This window comes from Hibiscus syriacus, unplaced genomic scaffold (assembly GCF_006381635.1).
Source record: "Hibiscus syriacus cultivar Baekdansim isolate YM2019G1 unplaced genomic scaffold, ASM638163v2 tig00111206_pilon, whole genome shotgun sequence".
In the NCBI taxonomy this organism is placed as follows: Eukaryota; Viridiplantae; Streptophyta; class Magnoliopsida; order Malvales; family Malvaceae; genus Hibiscus; species Hibiscus syriacus.
In genome coordinates, this window is record NW_024063018.1 from 693966 (window position 1) to 716357 (window position 22392).

The 22392-nt window shown below is 36.8% G+C and overlaps 1 protein-coding gene across 4 annotated transcripts; it reads left to right on the top strand.

The window, feature by feature from the left end:
- The first annotated feature begins 12554 nt into the window (after positions 1–12554).
- On the top strand, positions 12555–18694 carry LOC120155716 (ISWI chromatin-remodeling complex ATPase CHR11). 4 transcript variants are annotated; one of them, XM_039167199.1, is made up of 24 exons: positions 12555–12811; positions 13068–13199; positions 13279–13385; positions 13584–13690; positions 13791–13888; positions 14015–14194; positions 14285–14506; positions 14836–14970; positions 15061–15343; positions 15410–15483; positions 15683–15903; positions 15972–16059; positions 16150–16243; positions 16338–16526; positions 16603–16634; positions 16739–16815; positions 16904–16993; positions 17077–17146; positions 17230–17284; positions 17367–17425; positions 17508–17673; positions 17941–18119; positions 18212–18427; positions 18502–18694. In XM_039167199.1, the coding sequence occupies exons 1-24, from the start codon at positions 12623–12625 to the stop codon at positions 18574–18576; spliced, it is 3138 nt and encodes a 1045-aa protein (XP_039023130.1). In that variant the 5' UTR covers positions 12555–12622; the 3' UTR covers positions 18577–18694. The 4 variants fall into 4 exon arrangements, with proteins under 4 accessions (XP_039023130.1, XP_039023132.1, XP_039023133.1 ...); XM_039167201.1 differs by having other exon boundaries at positions 17370–17425; XM_039167202.1 differs by having other exon boundaries at positions 12679–12812; positions 13062–13199.
- Positions 18695–22392: the final 3698 nt, after the last annotated feature.

Consider the following 22392-nt stretch of genomic DNA (forward strand, 5'->3'; position numbering starts at 1 on the left):
GTAAGATTTGGGGCTGATAAATTATTATTATTTGAAGGTATAAGAGACTTTCCGGATCGTTCGATAGCTCGACCCAACTCTTCTAGATCAGTTAAACCACGTGTGCCAGTATTCACCCATTCGAAAACTATAGCAGAGCGTGGTGAAACCAGCAATCAGTAGATCTACTATCTGAACCTATTATCGAGGTGTGTTTCCTACTTATTACTGAACTGTTTTATTGGTTTTAATATGTGGTACACCGAATTCATTGGTTATTGTTTTATGGATGCACCAATTTAATGTGATAATTTATGGAATATGGCTGCTATCTAATTTTTGTTTTGAAATGGTATATGATTACCATGTTTTTGGATTTATGGAATTTATGTCACGGTGCAATTGAATTTTGGAATTGATTTACGATGGAATAGCTCTGATCAAGCTAAATGGGCCTAATGTAACTCTTGAGGGCCCCAAGATGTTTCATTAGGTCGGCTTTCCTTTGCTGTGTGCTTAGGGTAAGCTATATGGACTTATTGACTTGGGCTTAAGGATACAAGCTTCATAGCCTATCCTTAAGTCAGATTTTTTTTTTGCTATGTGCATAAAGTAAGCTATATGAAAATAATTTTGGGAACTACTGATGGTGTACCAGAAAATGGTTTAAACTATGATTTTTAAAAGTTAAACTCTTTTACGAATTTGTGAGATTTACTGGACTATGATTTGTACCTATTGTGATTTTATGGAAATGTTGGGACACACTGAGCCTAGCTCACCTTTCGAAAATGTTTTCCCCTTTCAGATACTGTTGGTTAGATACCTCGGTTCGAGCACTTGGAGGATCAACATATTTCTTGAAGTAAATCAGATTGTAATGTTTTTATTTTGCAAGTTGACTTTATTCTGGTGACATGGACCTATTTTAAAGTATTGGGTTTTATAATGATGATTCTTTTGCTATTACTATTCAGTTTATCATGGTTTTGATTTTTAAGATATGTTTTAAATTAATTTATTACTGATTGGTTTTATATTTACAAGTTGGGTTTTGATAGTATAATATCATGTCATTTATAATGTGATTTTACAATGATTGAATAACGGTTTCAGAAAATGTCTTTAAGAATCATGTATGTGATCCACTAGACGTAGTCGAAACGCATAGGCCGAGTCTAGGGGGTTACATTTATTGGTATCAGAGCTTTTGGTTTTTAACCCTCGGACCGTGTGTGAGTCCATATTGAAAATAAGATTTTGAAATATTTTACAAAACAAGTTATAAAGGCCATGTCACAAAATTATTAAGATTTTTAAATTGTGTTCGAGACTCCAAGTGCTTATCTAACCCTAAGTTTTATCTTCTGTAGTAAACTTGAGATCCATCAAAATGAGTGCTAGACGTGGTCGTCGAACTAGCCGTGGACGAGGTCGAGTGGCTAGATTTACAGATCCGATTGATGAGATACGAGTAGATCCCCCACCTCCGATAGGTGATCCTGCTCCTACGACCCCAACAATCTGCCTCCTGCCGCTAGTATTGGCATGACTACACCGATCATAGGAGCGACCGATATTGAGTCAGAGTCTACCGAAGTTGCTTTGGATGAGAATTTTGGTAGACAATTTCTGCAGTTGATACAGGGAGCAGTCAGAGCTACTGGTGTTGTATCAGAGGTTCCTATTTCGCAGACTTTGATTGCCAATGGAGTTAGAACTTTTGGGGGACATATTGGTGGAGCTCCTACTGAAGCTGAGGATTGGCTCCAGGATACAAAGAGACGCATGGATCAGTTGGGTTTAGACTCAACTAAGAGATATCAGGGTGCTGTGGCAATGTTAGATGGTAATGCCTACACTTGGTGGGAGTCAGTGACCAGTAGTGTTCCTACCGATCGTTTGACCTGGAATTTCTTTAAGGATCGCTTTCGGAGCCGTTTTCTGGGAGAGCGCTACTTAGCTCAGAGACGACAACAGTTTCAAGACCTGGTTTAGGGAGACATAACTGTTTCTGAATATGAGATCGAGTTCCTGAAGTTGCTGAAGTATGGATTCAGTATGGTACCTACGGAGAGAGATCGATGTCATAAATTTGCCCTTGGACTCATATACGAGCTGCGTAGGCAAGTTGTAACCCATCAGGATGAGATATTTGATGTGCTGGTGGGCAGAGCCAAAGATGCGGAAGAGGTGGAGGTTTTAGCTTCTGGTAGAGAGCGTGTTGATCAAGAACGATCTAAGAAATTTTCAGGCCCTGTTGAGTCATCAACACAGTCCGGGAAGAGGACTCGTACTTTGGCCCCTCAGAGAAGCAATACACGTTTCAGGCCTGCAGCATCCTCACCTTTAGCTGTCAGTCGAGGCGGTTCCTCGTCATATTATAATGGGGCCCTTTGTGAGTATTGTGGTAAACAACACACAGAAGAGTGTCGTAAGAAGATGGGTCTTTGCTATCAGTGTGGATCTAGTGGTCATTATCGGAGGGATTGTCCTCAGCTAGCTTCGTTTGAGCAGACCGCTACCCAGACTCCTGTGCGTTCGTAGACTACAGTACAGACTCCAAATAGAGATCGTAGTCAAGGAAAGACTCGAGGATCAGCGTCCAGGATAGACAGTAGAGCCCGACCTCAGCAAAATAGAGGGCCAACAGCTTCTGAGGCTAGACAGCCAGCTTTGGTTTATGCCACTAGACGTCGTGATGACAGAGATGAGCCTGAGGTTATTGCAGGTACATTTACTATTTATTCTACCCCATACTTTGCATTATTGGACAATGGCTCCACTCACTCCTATGTATCGAGCTCGGTATCTCGAAACCTTCAGATTCCGATTGAGAACACTGAAAATACTGTTACAGTTACGAGTCCAGTAGGACAAGCGGTATTAGTGAATAAAGTATTTCGGCGTTGTCCTCTTGAGGTTCAGGGAGAATTTTTCTCGCTAATCTTATAGAGCTTCCTTTAGAGGAGTTTGATCTAATTCTTGGGATGGATTGGTTGAATAAACACAAGGTAAATTTAGATTGCGAATACAAGCGGGCTACTCTAAAGACTTCAGATGGTCGGACTGTTGTGTTAATTGGTGAACGTCGCGGCTATCTCTCCAATATAGTTTCAGCAATGGAAATTGATCGTATGATCCGGAAGGGATATGAGACTTTCATTGCCTGTATTTTGAACACTAAAGGTTCATTGTTCACGATCGAGGAGATTCGTACAGTTAGCGAGTTTCCTGATGTTTTTCCGGAGGAGTTGCCTGGGTTACCTCCTGATAGAGAGGTAGAGTTCGAGATTGAGACTTATCCGGGATCTTCACCTATTTCTATGGCACCTTATCGTATGGCTCCAAAGGAACTTAAGGAGTTGAAAGTCCAATTGCAAGAATTATTCGATCGAGGATTTATCCGACATAGTACTTCACCATGGGGAGCTCCAGTTCTGTTCGTGAAAAAGAAGGATGGGTCGCTAAGATTATGTATTGACTATCGGAAATTGAACAAGATGACGGTCAAGAATAAATACCCACTACCCAGGATTGATGACTTATTTGATCAATTGCGAGGAGCTACTATATTCTCTAAGATTGATCTTCGTTCGGGGTATTATCAATTGAAAGTTAAAGGATCTGATGTTGCAAAAACGGCCATTCGCACTAGATATGGTCATTATGAATTTTTAGTGATGCCTTTTGGTTTGACGAACGCTCCTGCAGCTTTCATGGATTTGATGAATCGGGTGTTCCGACCATATTTGGATCAATTTGTGGTGGTCTTCATTGACGATATCCTGATCTATTCTCGTACTGAGGCAGAGCATGACGAGCATTTGAAGATCGTTCTGCGGACTTTGAGAGAGCATCGTCTATATGCCAAACTAAGCAAGTGTGAGTTTTGGCTTCAAGAAGTGTCATTTCTGGGGCATATTATTTCTGCTTGAGGTGTTTAGGTCGATCCCAGCAAGATAGAGGCTATTATGAATTGGAAACGACCTAAGAACGTATCTGAGATCCGCAGTTTCTTGGGCTTGGCTGGTTATTATCGACGTTTTGTTGAGGGCTTCTCGATCATTGCTTCTCCTTTGACAAAGTTGTTAAGGAAGAATGTGCCGTTTGACTGGGGCGAGGCACAACAGGAGAGCTTTGAGAAATTAAAGGCGGTTTTGACTCAAGCACCGGTGTTAATTCAACCAGAGTCCGGGAAGGATTTTACAGTGTATAGTGATGCGTCACATTCAGGACTTGGTTGTGTTTTAATGCAGGAAAGTAAGGTGGTGGCTTATGCATCCCGTCAGCTGCGGCCTCATGAGTGTAACTATCTTACTCATGATTTGGAGTTGGCAGCAGTAATTTTTGCCTTGAAGATTTGGAGACACTATCTTTATGGAGAAAGGTGTTACATTTTCACGGATCATAAGAGCTTAAAGTATCTTCTGACCCAAAAGGAGCTTAATTTGAGACAGCGCCGCTGGTTAGAGCTTCTAAAGGATTATGATTGCATGATTGATTATCACCCTGGTAAAGCTAACATTGTAGCGGATGCTTTGAGTCGAAAGACGGTATCGGAGTTGAGGTCTTTAATGGCCAAGATGAATTTATATGACGATGGCACTTTGTTAGCAGAATTGCAAGTTAAGCCGACCTTGGTTGATGAGATCAAGGCTAAGCAGCCCCTTGATAGCTCCTTGCTTTCCATCTTTGAGCAAGTAGAGCAGGGGACAAACTCAGATTACGCAATTGATCAGGATAAAGTTTTATGCTTTAAAGGTAGATATTGTGTGCCTGATGATGCTGAGTTGAGGCAGACTATCCTTACTGAGGCTCATAGTAGTCCATATGCTATGCACCCCGGAAGAGATAAGATGTACCGGAATTTGAGAGAGAGGTATCATTGGATTGGGATGAAGAAAGACATATCTGATTTTTATGGCTAGGTGTTTGACTTGTCAACAAGTTAAGGCAGAACATCAACATCCATCAGGTTTGTTACAGCCTATCAAGATTCCTGAATGGAAATGGGAGCGTATTACTATGGATTTTGTTACTGGCTTGCCTATGACTCCTTCGAAAAAAGATTCAGTTTGGGTGATTGTTGACAGACTTACAAAGTCAGCTCACTTCATTCCTGTGTGAGTAAATTATACTTTGGACAAGCTGGCAAGATTGTATATTTCAGAGATTGTCAGATTGCATGGTGTTTCATTGTCTATTATTTCTGATCGAGATCCGAGATTTACTTCGAGATTTTGGAAGGCGTTACATACGACTTTGGGAACAAGATTGGATTATAGTACATCCTTTCATCCACAAACTGATGGTCAATCTGATAGAGTAATTCAGATTCTGGAGGACATGTTGCGGGGTTGCATGATCGATTTTCATGGTAGTTGGGAGAACTTTTTGCCGTTGGCTGAATTTGCTTACAATAACAGTTATCAGACCAGCATTCGTATGGCACCCTATGAAGCACTCTATGGGCGTAAATGTCGCACTCCGATCTGTTGGACTGAGTTGCGTGATAGGAAAACGTTGGGACCTGAGTTAGTGCGTGAGGCGGAGGACACAGTCAGATTAATCCGTGACCGTCTGAAAGAGGCATTTGATAGGCAGAAATCTTATGCAGATCAAAGGAGGAAGGATATATAGTTTGAGGTTGGAGATCAGGTCTTTTTGAAAGTTTCACCATGGAAGAAAGTACTGAGATTTGGATATAAGGGTAAACTGAGTCTGCGATTTATTGGGCCGTATCCTATTCTGAAGAAAGTTGGACCTGTTGCTTATCAGCTTGAGTTGCCTTCCCACCTCAGTCGTATTCATGATGTCTTTCATGTTTCTATGTTGAGGCGATATCGTCCAGATCCAGATCACATCATTCAGGTTGAGGATGTAGAGCTGAGACCTGATTTGTCATATGAGGAGGAGCCCATTCAGATCTTAGAGAGAGATGAACGAGTTCTTCGGAATAGGCGTATTCCAATGGTCAAGGTTCAGTGGAGTAATCGAGGCCCCTTAGAAGCTACTTGGGAGACATTGGAGTCAATGGAGGCTCAATTTCCTCATCTATTTTCATAAGGTAAATTTCAAGGACGAAATTTCTTGTAGAGGGGGAGAATTGTAACAACCCGATTTTCAAAATAATATTTAATTGAAATTGGAGGGTTTAATTGTGAAAATTGGCGAAAATTGGGACTAAATTGAAAGATTTTAAAACTTGGAGCTTGTTTTAGAGTTAAAGAAAATTCAGGGACTTAGCCCTGAATTTATCCTTGGAGTGTCAGCAGACATTTGTTATTTATGCGTGATTTCTGTTTTGAAAAACAGAAATCAATTTGACAAATTCTTCCTCAAGCACACAACTTCCAAACTCGATCCCGACGTCGTCCGAATTCCGATCGTCGTTTTGAAAGTACCATCGTGTTCATTATCGAGTCAGGAACAATCCCCTCAATTTAATTGAAGCGAAACGCTGCCAAACGTCGTGAATTTCAAGTCAAAGCATCGACTTTTTTTAGCTCAATCGCCTAGAAAATCCTAAATTCATCGCCGATCGTTGCTCCGTTTACGACACCTCCCGCACCATCGTGTTCCTTGTGTCGTTCTGAGTCCACCGGTGTTCTCATTTTTCTCCGGCGGCGGCGGCGCGTGGGGAGGTGAACCAGTCAAACTTCCCGATTTGATGAATTCGAGCTCTCCGCCGTTCAAAAATTTGAACCGAGCTTAGTTAGTATCTCGAAAACGCTCAAAATAATTTTTAGAAATTTTTCCGTAATTTTTAGAGTCCCGGAGGACACCTCACGCGCCACATGCGCCGCGGTAGGGCGAGTGAGTGACCGGTTCAACCGGTTTTCTTAAGGGTTTGACCGGTCACGACCCGACCCGTTGACCCGACCCGACCGTTGACCGTTGATCGGTGCTATTTTGGTAAATAATTCGGTTTTGGTGCGATTCTAGTAAATAATTCGGTTTTGGTGCTATTATGGTAAATAATTCAGTTTTGGTGCTATTCTGGTAAATAATTTGGTTTTGTGCTATTCTGGTAATTAATTCGAAATAGGTTCTATTTTGGTAATTATTTAAAAAAAAGGGTGTTATTTGTGTAAAATGTTCAACAGTTTTTTGACCTCCTTTGACCAGAACTTTGACCGGCTTTGACCGGCTATTAAACGATCGTTAATCTTTTTCGAGTATATCTATCCTGATAGTTTTCGACGTGCCGAATCAGTTTCCGTGGTCCGTTTCGTCAAATTCAAACCCGAAGGCCTCCAAATCCACGGTCAAAGTGGTTGACTTTGACTTTGACCAAGAAATTGAATTTTCGAAAAGTCATACTTTATGTTTTTCGACGTCCTGATTTCGATTCCGCAGTCCGTTTGGCCAAATTCAGACTCGAAACCCTCCACATTGAAAGTCAAACCCTGAAAATGCTTATATACTTAAGAATTTTAGCTTTGAACAATTAAGTAAGATTTGGGGCTGATAAATTATTATTATTTGAAGGTATAAGAGACTTTCCGGATCGTTCGACAGCTCGACCCAACTCTTCTAGATCAGTTAAACCACGTGTGCCAGTATTCACCCATTCGAAAACTATAGCAGAGCGTGGTGAAACCAGCAATCAATAGATCTACTATCTGAACCTATTATCGAGGCGTGTTCCATACTTATTACTGAACTGTTTTATTGGTTTTAATATGTGGTACACTGAATTCATTGGTTATTGTTTTATGGATGCACTAATTTAATGTGACAATTTATGGAATATGGATGCTATCTAATTTTTGTTTTGAAATGGTATATGATTACCATGTTTTTGGATTTATGGAATTTATGTCACGGTGCAATTGAATTTTGGAATTGATTTACGATGGAATAACTCTGATCAAGCTAAATGGGCCTAATGTGACTCTTGAGGGCCCCAAGATGTTTCATTAGGTCGTCTTTCCTTTGATGTGTGCTTAGGGTAAGCTATATGGACTTATTGACTTGGGCTTAAGGATACAAGCTTCATAGCCTATCCTTAAGTCGGCTTTTTTTTTTTGCTATGTGCATAAAATAAACTATATGGAAAATAATTTTGGGAACTACTGATGGTGTACCAGAAAAGGGTTTAAACTATGATTTTCAAAAGTTAAACTCTTTTACGAATTTGTGAGATTTACTAGACTATGATTTGTACCTATTGTGATTTTATGGAAATGTTGGGACACACTGAGCCTAGCTCACCTTTCGAAAATGTTTTCCCCTTTCAGATACTGTTGGTTAGATACCTCGGTTCGAGCACTTGGAGGATCAACATATTTCTTGAAGTAAATTAGATTGTAATGTTTTTATTTTGCAAGTTGACTTTATTCTGGTGACATGGACCTATTTTAAAGTATTGGGTTTTATAATGATGATTCTTTTGCTATTACTATTCAGTTTATCATGGTTTTGATTTTTAAGATATGTTTTAAATTAATTTATTACTGATTGGTTTTATATTTACAAGTTGGGTTTTGATAGTATAATATCATGTCATTTATAATGTGATTTTACAATGATTTAATAACAGTTTCAGAAAATGTCTTTAAGAATCATGTATGTGATCCACTAGACTTAGTCGAAACGCATAGGCCGGGTCTAGGGGGTTACAATTTGTCCATATATGTAAATTACATATATCTCCACTACACCTGTAATTCCATTACATACATAAATAACGTTCATCTCTCAAGGAAAGAGCTCCCGCCCAAGCCAAGAACAATTCCGACCATGGCAAAAGAATTTCATGCAGGGATTTGTGGAGAAACATGGTAGAATTCGACGAAAACCATGTTTACAGGGTGTAATTTTCTGCTGTATACGACGGTGATTGTTGATATCGGAAGCTTCTGATGGGGCACCGATTTGGCAGAAATCAAGGCAAGGACTAACGTTTCAGTTTTCCATCATAAGCCAGATCACCTGTAGGCAGGTTCTAATCATAATGGCGGCAGTAGTGTTTTGATTGATTCCACCTTACAAATGATGGGTTTCGGCTTTTCATCGTTCACATTGATCATCTTCTTTTGTTTTTGCCCTTTCTCTTTTGTTTATGTCCGGAGATAATTTACTCGAAAGTTGCACCGAATGTCGGAGTCCAAAAATCAACCAGAGACGGTAGAGGAAGGGGGTTTCAAGTACCCGAAACGTCCCCAACGAGCACCGAAACGTCCCCCGTATCGTTTGGCCGTATCCTGCCACCGTGGCACGTCCTCGGTATGTACCCCGACCACCCCCATACTGTCCCCATGCCAAGGACATTTCGGGTACTTGTAACGCCCTTCCTCTGCCGTCCCCATGCAATATAGTTTAGCTTTATAAGTTTTAATTGCCATATTAATGTTAGAAATATTTTTATGATCTTCTATTAGTGAAAGATGTGGGTGAGTCTTCCAAGTGCAATAACAAAGAGAAAGTGGTAGAGGGTTGAGCTCAAGATAGTTTTATTACTTGTGAGTTGAATGTGGCACACTTCTAACTCCTTACTAATTGTGTTTCATATTAATGTAGCGTGTAAGCTTAAACATCCAAGCGAACTCCCACCAAATAGGATTAGTTCATGGTGGGGTTTGAAATAAACAAGCACAAAACAAGTTTCATTCGTTCCTTACAACCCAATAACAAAATATGAAAGTAAAGAACTAAAGGGAGGAGAAAAAGCCTTCATCGTGCACTGCCAAATGCTTTCCTCGGTCACCAAGAACTACTCCCAACGATCTAGCTCCTCCAGGATACTTAGAAAGCCACTCCCTCAGGCTTGTCAAGGATAAATGCCATGGCAAATAGGATTAACTGAGAAAAGTAAGACCTTCTCTCTCTAACTTTTAAGCTCAAATTAGCGTGGGACCAAAAGTATTTTTCATTATGGCTTCATCCTCTATATATAAGAGGAGAAAAAACCTTAGGAATTGGTGTTGAAATTCCTAGGATACCCCCAACTTTGCTTGATTCTCTTGAGGATTGGGTAGTAGTCCAGCATGGGCATCTAGAAATGGCATATACTGGGTGGTTGGCTGAGCACCTGACATCTGTAGCATGGGCAACATGGTCGGCATGGAGCAGCATGGCCTGTGCAATGCTAATCCAGGTGGATTTCTCGCTCTTGGTGAAAAATGGGGGACAACTGGCTTCAAAAAATATCTTCTCGCACTTTGCTCGTTTTCGAAATGCCAATCCAACTTGGTATTTTCATTTTGCTCAGCAGTCTCCTAATGTCATGGCATTTCCTTTTCTCTTTTCCTTGCTCTTAATTTCTGCACATCATTAGACAAACACCTTCCCCATAAAGCAGCACTGATGACAAAATAAAATGCCGCGACAAAACAAATTCCACCACATGCAAATATATGTTCCTAAATGCATCTACATGGTCCTAAATGAGATCTTAGACATTCAATAACTTAAGTGAAAATGTCCCAAAATACGACATTTTTACGGAGTTATCAACTTCTTTACTTGGTTTGTTCCTTCATAAGTCACATCCAACTTGTGCATGGCTTTGGCATTGAATTGAGCTAGCTTTTTTTCTTCGCTTATCCACTCCGATCTATTCCTTGGAGGGTTGAGAGAACCAACAGTGATGACATCCCAAATCGAAAGGTTGGTGGCTTGAATGAACAACATCATAATATTTTTACAATAAGAGTAATTGACACCATCTAAGTAATGAGAGTCCTCGAGGTATTACGAGTTAGAAGTTGAAGTCGTCATCTTGCTTGAGTTGGGAATTGCTATAGCTCTTCAAGGATCGTCTCAAGGTTGTTAAGTCTTCTAATGAGTCAAGCTCTGATATAAATTGTTAGGATTAATGTGGCTCTAATGATCAATTGAAACAAGCCAAGAGGGGGTGGATTGTCCTTTAAAAATTTTGGGTATGGAGGAAAGAAAGACAATTTGTGCAACGATTTGTAGTGGTTCGATTTATAAACCAAGTTTACATCCATTACCTTAGCTTCACAATAAGGATTTCTAACAAATTCACTGATTTGTTATTTCTTTTTCTAGGCTCAAGAGTAGCTTTTATAAATTCCAAAGTTTTTCAAAGGTTAAACTAGAACCATTCCCCTTTTACAAAGGATAAAAAATGTAAATAAGAAAACCTCACAAAGGTATGTGTTTACAATAATTAAGCTCACAAGAAAGAATCCTAAAGATATACAATAAAGCTCAAACACTTATGTACAAGAGAAAAAGGAAAATAAGAATAAAAGCTTTATTGATCTCTATAGCTTGGATAGGTGTTGTAACATTCTTCAAGTTTCTTTGTGTTGTCTTGGTATTACCAAGAGAGTATCAATACTTCTTTTACCTTTGGTATCAGTACCACATGAACATTTATATGTACTATTCATGCAATATTGATACTGTAAGAACAATATCAATACTACTTACCCAGAAAATTGTTTTATGTTTAAATTCTTGTTTAATGGACATTGAATTATTCTTGAAAACTTTGAACAAATTCAATCAAGTCCAAAAACATTTTGCCCTTAATTTGTTATATCAAAATATTATAAAATATGGTTTAACAAATAATTATGCTATTTGATCTAGGTGGTTGATGATAATATTTATCTGATAAGTGTATTTATGTCTGATATAATGTAAAATATAAGACTGATCAAAATATAATAAGATAAAATATACGTTTAGTATCTCAATTATCATTTTTGTTTCATTTTAGTCACCTAATTATTTTTTTAAATCATATATAAATTTTAGTTTTATTTTGGTTACCCACCGTTAAAAAAATAATGTTGATGTTAATGTGTCACTATAAGGTAATGTCACATCATTATTGAAAAGAATAAAAGATATCGAATCAATAGTTCTGTTAATTTTTTAACGATGAATGACCAAAATAAAACCAAAACATAACATTAGACAATTTTAGAAAATAATAATAGAGAAGTTAAAACATAATAAAAGTAATAATTGAGATTCTAAACATTTAGTTTACCCAAAATAATAATAATGCAAAAATATAGATCAAGAGTGTAATTCAACTCGCTCGCACCATAAATGTCAGAGTCTAAGAGTGTGATCGTTTATTGTCAAATAAAACCAAAAATAACTTTAAACAATTTTAGAAAATAATAATAGAGAAGTTAAAATATAATAAAAGTAGTAATTGAGATTCTAAATATTTAGGTTACCCAAAATAATAATAATGCAAAAATATAGATCAATAATGTAATTCAACTCGCCTCCACCATGAATGTCAGGGTTCATGAGTGTGATCATTTATTATCAAATGATTGAGAGTTATCTTTGAACATATATTATTTTATACTTATCCTAAATTAATAATAATAAAAAAACTCGCTCGCACCATGGTTCGATCCCTACGACTATCGAGCCAGCCAGCCAACGGCCACCGGTTTAACTAGGCGGGAAACTGTCGTCTCTCTATTATTGGCGGGAAATTCCTCAATCGACCCTCAATCAAGATGTTTAATATCTATACCTCCAAATCCAACGGCCACCAATTCACCACTCTCGATTTTATATCATACAAATATTATATAAATACTCGCATTTTTATCCAATCTTCTTTTTTTTGTTTCTTCTGTTCTGACCTAAAGTAAAGAGAATAGAAAGAAGAAACCCTCGACCCGACAAAGTGATGGCCAAATCGTCGAAGCCGGCGTCCTCCGATGATGCGCAATCCAATGGATCCAGTTATTCTGACGATGAGCGAATCAACGATCCTGTTAACGAAGAGGAAGACGAAGAAGAGCTCGAAGCCGTTGCTCGCTCCGACGCTGCTTCCGACGAAGACGATGAAGTCGTCCCTGATGAAACAGCTGATGAGGTAAGTTCACTATTTGCCCCTCCTTAACAAGTCACTTTTAATTTGCTTTCAAATTTTATCTGTTTTGATTGTTATGTATAGTTAGGACTTAGGGTTTGGTAATTATTGGAAAGTTTTAGTTTAAAGCTTTTAGTTTCTACACTCTAGAATGAAATTTTGCTTCTACGATTTTTCAAATAGGTTGCTGAGAAGCTTAATTTACGCTTTACTGTTTATATTTAGATTAAATGATTTTGGTTTTCTTTTTTTCGTGTAGGATGAGTCTAATGGGGACGATCGAGAAGTTAGTAAACGTGAAAAAGAGAGGCTAAAAGAAATGCAGAAGCTTAAGAAACAGAAGATTCAGGAAATATTGGACGCTCAAAATGCTGCCATTGATGCTGATATGGTATGTTTTTTATAGGGAAGTTCAAATTAAGTTAATTTTAAGTGTAATTTATGGTTCAGTAATGCTTGGATCATGACAGAATAATAGAGGGAAGGGGCGTTTGAAGTATCTTTTGCAGCAAACGGAATTGTTTGCTCATTTTTCTAAAGGTGACCAATCTTCATCTCAAAAGAAGGTGAAAGGAAGGTACAAATTTATTTTGGCCAGATGTTGACATTGACTATTGGTCTTATTTATGTTGTTATCATGCTATTGCTAGTTGTAAGTGATGGGTATTGTTTTTTATTTGATTTTGATGATTTTATAGTATTGTAAAGTATTTTGTACCCTAGTTGTTTTTACTTTAGACATCTAATAATATTTTCTTCTGCTTGCTTAACTTAGAGGTCGTCATGCATCGAAAGTCACTGAAGAGGAAGAAGATGAAGAGTACCTCAAGGAGGAAGAAGACGGTTTGTCTGGAAACACTAGATTGGTGACTCAGCCTTCTTGTAAGTTCTCTCTCCCATACCCATCAGTTGGAGAATTCAGTTCAAGTGTACTAATTCCTATTTTATGCGTTCTATTTTTTTTCTTCCTTTCCCTTTCTAGGTATTCAGGGAAAGATGAGGGACTACCAACTCGCCGGTTTAAATTGGCTTATTCGACTGTATGAAAATGGTATAAATGGTATTCTTGCAGACGAAATGGTATGTGCTGTTGCTGTGGCTTTAGAGATTGTTTATTGAAGTTCATTGTCAAGACTTGTTTTTTAAGATAAAATAAGCAGGGATATTTCATTAGCTGATGTTTGTTTACAAAATGTTTGGATACAGGGACTGGGAAAAACTTTGCAAACTATTTCCTTAATGGGCTATCTGCATGAATACCGCGGAATTACTGGCCCTCATATGGTTGTTGCTCCAAAATCAACCCTTGGCAATTGGATGAATGAAATTCATCGATTTTGCCCAGTCTTGCGAGCTGTAAAATTTCTTGGGAATCCTGAGGAAAGAGTAAGTTGCTTGATTCATGGTTTACTGATTACTTTTGTTTTTTGCTTTTACTCTTTCTATTTTGATTCTTATGTCTTCTGATTTCTACAGGGATACATCCGTGAGGAGTTACTGGTTGCTGGGAAGTTCGATGTGTGTGTCACAAGTTTTGAAATGGCCATCAAGGAGAAGTCTGCTTTGCGTCGTTTTAGTTGGCGCTATATAATTATTGATGAAGCTCATCGAATCAAGAATGAGAATTCACTCCTTTCTAAAACAATGAGACTCTACAATACTAATTACCGTCTTCTTATTACTGGTACTCCACTTCAGGTATGGATTCAAATGTTCTCCATGGAAGTACTTACCACTTTTATATGGCTTGCTCCATTCCTGTCATCTTCTTAGTTGAACTATAAATGCCCATGCCATTTAATGTTCTTGACTTGCATTTAGATTGAGAATTTGGTCAAGCATGTATCCCCTTTTAGTTTCCACCTGAAAATATTTGGATGGTTTTATACCTGTTTCTACTTCATTTGTAGTTCTTTTAGGGTGATCAATAGTGACAGCATTTCTTGTCTTGTTGATTACTCGTACGTCATTCATTTAATACTTCATTGTTCTTTATTTGTAATAATCTTGGTATCTCTTTTGTGCAGAATAATCTCCATGAACTTTGGTCTCTTCTTAACTTTTTATTGCCGGAGGTTTTTAGTTCAGCTGAAACTTTTGATGAGTGGTTTCAGATTTCTGGTGAAAATGACCAACAGGAAGTCGTTCAACAACTTCATAAGGCAAGTTAAAAAAATTATCCTTATTTACACCAGGCCTGTGGGTTTGCAGTTGCATTTGTAATTAACAATTTTTTGTCTCTGCTTCCTTAGGTTCTTCATCCATTTCTACTTCGGAGATTGAAATCAGATGTCGAGAAAGGTTTGCCTCCCAAAAAGGAAACTATCCTGAAAGTAGGAATGTCCCAGATGCAGAAACAGTACTATAGGGCTTTGTTGCAAAAAGATCTTGAAGTTGTTAATGCTGGTGGAGAGCGTAAGCGTCTACTGAACATTGCAATGCAGCTGCGTAAATGCTGTAATCACCCATATCTTTTCCAAGGTGCTGAACCTGGACCTCCTTATACTACAGGCGACCATCTTATAACTAATGCTGGTACGTTTACTTCCTGGGGAATTGATAAATGTTGAAAAAAAACTTTTCTTACTGATTTATTTCCAGGTAAAATGGTTCTCTTGGACAAGTTGCTTCCAAAGCTGAAGGATCGTGATTCTAGAGTTCTGATATTTTCACAGGTAATGTGGAGGGTTGTCCAGAATTATCTATATGTCTATGGATACCTCACAGTGGATATTAATGTGTTTGTTATTGGTCTATACGTTTCCATAAATAATTCTTCTAATTTTAGTTTGTCAACAGCATTTATATTATAACATATCTTTAGTTATTTTCTTTGTTATTTGTGATTTTTCTGTGGGAAATTATTATTTTCAGATGACACGGCTGTTGGATATTCTTGAAGATTATTTGATGTTTCGTGGGTACCAGTATTGCCGAATTGATGGCAATACAGGTGGAGAAGATCGTGACGCCTCCATTGAAGCCTTTAATAAGCCTGGAAGTGAGAAATTTGTTTTCTTGTTATCAACTAGAGCTGGAGGCCTTGGTATTAATCTTGCTACGGCAGATGTAGTCATCCTTTATGATAGCGACTGGTAAGGATCCACATATTTTTATTATTGTGTTTACTTCTTGGTTCTGTGATGCTATGGGAACCTTGCAGGAACCCACAAGTTGATTTGCAAGCACAAGATCGTGCTCATAGGATTGGTCAAAAGAAAGAAGTTCAAGTGTTCCGCTTTTGCACAGAGGTTAACATTTGAAACGTGTCTCTTTGTATGCTAGTTTAGAAGTTAATATATACTATAGATAGACTCATTTGTTTGTTTATTATGGAACAGTATACTATTGAGGAAAAGGTGATTGAGAGGGCTTATAAAAAACTTGCCCTAGATGCTCTGGTTATCCAACAAGGACGGTTAGCAGAGCAGAAGAGTAAGAAGTTTCTATGCAGTGCAATTGTTTTGCATGATGCAATAGTTCTGTTTGAGTCATCTGTATCATTTCAGCATTGTCTTGTTTCTTGCAGCTGTTAACAAAGATGAGTTGCTTCAAATGGTTAGGTTTGGTGCTGAAATGGTCTTTAGTTCCAAGGATAGCACAATTACAGATGAAGACATTGATAGAATCATTGCCAAAGGAGAAGCAGCCACTGCTGAACTTGATGCCAAGATGAAGAAATTTACAGAGGATGCAATTAAATTTAAGATGGACGATAGTATGCCTCGTTTTCTATGTTTTGTTTGTTTCTGAGTTACTGTCCTATAGCCACTGACTTTGTTCTGTTCCTGTAGATGCTGAATTGTATGATTTTGATGATGTTAAGGTAAACTCACTCCTCGTTTCTCCATAATCTTTCTGTTTGGTCTTTTCTAAGTCTAGTGTTTTAGATGAGCCTTCGCTAATTGTTGATTTTTTTTCTTTATAAAGGATGAGAACAAGTTGCACTTCAAGAAAATTGTTAGTGAAAACTGGATTGAACCAACACGAAGAGAGCGGAAGCGGAAGTAAGTGGTTGCTTCATTATTGTACTTAAGTGTTGCATTATATATCTTTTACTCTTTCTGACTTATATTTCTCCTTTTCTTTAATCAGTTACTCAGAATCTGAGTACTTTAAGCAAACCATGCGTCAATCTGCTCCAGCAAAACCTAAGGAGCCACGAATTCCTCGCATGCCTCAACTGTATGCCCTTTGCTCAAACTAATGCTTGTTAAATAGTTTGCACTGTTAGGTATTATAGCTAATAACATATTGCCATTTTGCAGGCATGATTTTCAATTTTTTGACACTCAGAGGCTGAGTGAGTTATATGAGAAAGAAGTTCGCTATCTCATGGTATGTATGATATAATGAGCCAATAACCATTGGCTCATATTGTTGTGAGTTATTTCCTGACTGGTTTTCCCAATTAAATTCAGCAAACACATCAGAAGAATCAGGTAAAGGACTCGATTGATGTGGATGAACCTGAAGGTATTTTACTTTGCCTTGTGATCTGCTGCTTTATGTTTCACAATTGTCTCTATACTTGTGTGACTAAGTCCGATTTATTTAGAAGGGGGAGATCCATTAACTGCTGAGGAGTTGGAAGAAAAGGAGAGATTACTAGAAGAGGTGAGTGGGTGGGATGTGTTGTGATATGTTTTTATTATTTATTGGCTGGCTCTACTCAAACTTAATTCTTTTGGTGCAATAGGGATTTTCTTCTTGGAGTAGAAAAGATTTCAATACTTTCACCAGAGCTTGTGAGAAGTATGGACGAAATGATATAAAAAGTATTGCTTCAGAAATGGAAGGGAAAACAGAAGAGGAAATTGAAAGATATGCTAGAGCTTTTAAGGAACGCTATAAGGAGTTAAATGGTAAGCAAACTCTGATATCATGGTATTTTTGCTTTGTTTGGGCAGGCTTCAAGTGCCCATAGTTTATTCTCGAGTGGTTTTGAAATTATACAACTTTTAATTTGTTCTTCAAGGAGATTTATCATATATGATCCATGTATATGCATGCGTATGAAAACATGTGTCCCATTGGTTGTTATACTGTGTTGATTGGTTCAAGTAGTTCTAAAAGCTGTTTCTGGACTATGTTTTTTATGCTATAAATTAATTTCTGGATGGTTTATACAGATTATGATAGGATAATTAAGAACATCGAACGAGGAGAGGCCCGGATTTCTAGAAAAGATGAGATCATGAAAGTAATTGGCAAGAAATTGGATTGGTACAAGAATCCGTGGCTGGAAATGAAGATCCAGTATGGTCAGAATAAAGGGAAGCTGTACAATGAAGAATGTGATCGATTCATGGTTTTTCTCTAAGCTTTTTTTTACCACATGATATTTGGATCCACTTTGATCTTGCTTTTCTGATATCACACCTTTACTTAACGTTTAAACAGATATGCATGGTTCACAAGCTTGGTTATGGGAATTGGGAGGAACTGAAGGCAGCATTTCGTACATCACCCTTGTTTCGATTTGATTGGTTTGTGAAGTCACGGACAACACAAGAGTTGGCTCGGAGATGTGATACCCTCATCCGATTGGTTGAGAAGGAAAACCAAGAATATGATGAGAGGGAGCGACAAGCCCGCAAGGAAAAGAAACTTGCCAAGGTTCTGCACATGTTTTACCTTATCTGCTACTGTTGGGTCTTCTAATCATCATGATCCTTATTTAATATTTTCAGAACGTGACCCCATCAAAGCGTGGAGGGAGACAGCCAACTGATGGTCCCACTCAACTAAAGAAACTGAAGCGATAATTATGCGAGAACTCGGTTTGTTTCAAACTGAAATCTTTGGTTTTGCTTGATGAGTTTGACTTTTCTTTCAATGGTTAAGTGGTATTTGTGTCATGTAGATTTTGCAGGGTAAAAAGAGGTGACGATGAGGAATGTGTACACTTTTTGCATTTGAGTGCACAGACCCTGATTAGGTTTGGGTGTGAAAGTTGTAATTGAGTATAGATCTAATCACTAGTGATTTTTAACAAGAATCACTATACTTTTTATCATATTGATTCGGAGTTGTAGCTGGAAGTTGGAACCATATGTACGAGGTTCTGCACTGATTCTTATTGGATTTAGAACCGTATGGATGAGCCATGCAATTTACTTCACAATATATATTTTAGGATAAATTATATGATTAGACTCTAAACTGTTACTTTTGTTCCGTTTTGGTTATAAATTAAATAATTAAATTTATTAAAATATTCTTTAATTTGGTAGTGACATATGTCATAATTTAATTGGAGATTTAATTATATATGAAACTCTAAATTTTAAAATACTTTAATTTAGGGTTTAAAATGTAATTAAAGTATTTTGGAATTTGGGATTTAAAATGTAATTGATGTGTTTTGGGAACATGAAATTGCCATTTAACATTGTTTATTTCAATATAAATTTGAGGTTTATTGCATGCACATCCAACGGTTGTCGCACTTTGAACATGAAAAGTGTATATTTCACGTTTATTGCATAAACCGTTGAAGAAAAAGTAATAAGGTTAATTTGTATTGTTCGCAGCTGCCTCATTTTGGTATGACAATCCAGTAGGTTTGGATGGAACTTGAGAATGCACATCCAACGGCTGTAAAAATAGCAAAGAGTTTTAGTTTATAGGACTACAATATACAACCAAGCAATAATTAAAATAAACCAAGAATATTAATTAATAACTCATTCAAAAGGATGATTTAATAAATAAAGGGAAAGAGGTTTCGGTCATAGTCACTACAAAAGTTAAGGTGTTAAATGGGTTGTTTAAGATAGACATTATATGCCAAATACAATATTACCAGTTGTGAATGCATTAATGGCCTAACCTTTTAACATATAATTCCTTCTAATGCTCCATGTTTAATGTTCCTCAATAGCCAAACATGATGAGAATCTAAAGCAAATAGCGGAACTAAAATCATAGGACCCTATAATTCTTGTAAATTCATAGCATGTCAGCAATAAAAGACATTGTAAAACATAGAGGACAAAACAACAAACATATTATATATGCCAAAAAGGAAGGTGCAAATGTGCAATGATCGGGCATCATATCAAGTAGTTGTTCCAAATATAATATCCTGTCATGATGTCTTTCGAGTTGTGTGCATGCAAAAATTTTCTTCTAAAGCTATAATTCAATAAAGATTCAACTGTAAAGTTTCCAAAACATGTAAAAAAATCTAGTTTGTTCACGATATATCAGTCCCATAATCAACATGAACTTATTAAAAAAAATACGAGCCCACAGGACGCCGAAAACCACTGGTTGGATCAATACAATTCCCAACAAACTAGTACCAGCAGTCTCTCGGATTGAGCCTGGTGATTTCACTATGTCGATACTCACAACCAATTCCCTGATTTAAAGAAAAAACAAACAAGAAGATCAAAAAAAAATTAGCCTAGGACCCTCTTTCACTTCTATTCTGATGGACTAAATATCTTTCATAAGGAGTACTAAAAGTTTTGATTAAGAAGAAAGAAATAAATTATATGGTTTTGGTTCAAAACTAACACTGAATATCCAGATCCTTGACATGCAGTTCCAAAAACATAAAAGTTTCAACAAAAACACACAATGCGAGCTGAAAATGGGAAAGTACGAAAGAGGAAAAGCTTACTTCCGGAGAGCCCAAAAGAGAAAATAAATACCTTCTTGCAAGTGAGGGGAGAGGCTAAGAAATAAACGCAATCGGTGTTGTATTTCAGCAATTCTTCCTCCATTTTTTCTTTCTAAATAAAAAATGAAAAACAGAGCACTGCTTGGGTTTACAATTTTACATGGCTGAAAACTAAAGAATAAAAACCAAACGAGAGTGCATGTGAGCAAAAAAGACAGAGAGGTGAACGCGCTATTTGGGATTTCATTATATTTGATCATCTGTTGGAAAATCTTTAATAACAAGGATTAAACGAAGAAATTATTATGTCATTTATACAAAATAATTCCAGCTTTGTTAGAGACTTTCAACAATGATACTTAGTTCATCTTAGTAGTATTTGTCAACTATGCATTTCTAACCCCATTTTTTTTCTCACAAGCATTTCATTGAACATCTATGCTTCACCTGAGATGACCTGTATCTAACATTACACCTTGAATCGTTGATGATCCCCATAGTCCCTTTGTCGGGTCTTCTCTCAATGGACCCTTATTCAAGTCAACACCTCCACAGAATTCAAAGTTAGATTAGAATTTCCCATGCATCCCCGACTGAAAAGTTGCGCTGGAAATGAGAAGAGAGAAGCGAAAAATGAAATTCGAGATCGAAAAGGAATTTGGGGTTTAGAATGAAATTAAGGACTGTGTTGCAAGTTTTAAAAGTTGGGGACCTAAATGCAAGCGCTTAAAAAGTTCAGTGACCATATTGCAAACAGACTAAATGTTGGAGGATTGCCATGTCATCTTCTCCTAACGGCAGTGGAACGGCGTCAAACGACCGGTTACGTCGGGGAGCATATTGCAGATGGACTAAATGTTAGAGGTCTGTATTGCAAGTTTTAAACGTTGGGGGACCAAAATACAAGTGTCAGAAAAGTTCAGTGACCATTACTATACTTTACCCTTAAAAATATGATGAAATTGATAGAATATATAAGTATTGAGGATCAAATATGTAATTATATTAATTTTATTAACTATTATGTCAATATTTTTGTCAAATATTAACGGTAAGTGATTTGATTGGATGTACTTAAATAGTTGTATAATTTGATTGATAAAATTTAAAAAATAATAGTCAAAATACAAATGGGCAATCATTAGGCTATTAATGGTATAATTTACCTTAATTTTGTTATCATGAAATCTCTTGTAAGAGCTAGACATCCTAGTTCAAAGATGCAACACCAATTACCAACTGGAACATCCAAACTATCATATTAGTGGAGACCAAAAATTACACTTCTTCCCATCATTTCCCTATAACATGAATCTTAATATAAAAAAAAAGAACCTAAGTGCAGCTACTTAACATGAAAATTTACATGTGATGCCCCAAATAAATCAACTGCTCAATATAGATTACAAGATTACACCAATTTTTTTTAATAAAAGATTACACCAAATCTTATATTTTTAATATAGATTAAAAGAATATATATTATATTGTAGTTGATATAAAAATATAGTTGATATAAGAAAGAAAGAAAGAAATAAAAGTGGTCAAGGGTGGATTCAAATTAGGCCAATTAAAGAATTTGGGAGCAATTAAATTACAAAGTAAATTTAATGGTTGGTTTATAATTAAACATATTTCATATATACCGTAAATCGTAGTTAATGTAAGATTATAAGAAAAAGATGAATTTAATTTTTTTATATTTTTAAATTAAATTTAATATTTTTACGATTGTATATGATTATATTAAAAAAATTATATTAAAAAAATTTGTTTAATAAATTTAAAATCACGGGAACAACTCAAAACATAAGATACATTTATAATTAAAATATTAAAATTTTGTCATCAAAAGGTTTGCTGAGAATTATTTCTCATTTAGTTACAGTCGATTTTAATCATGTTAATGTTATAATTTGAATTAAATACTTTGAACTACACAATCCAATAA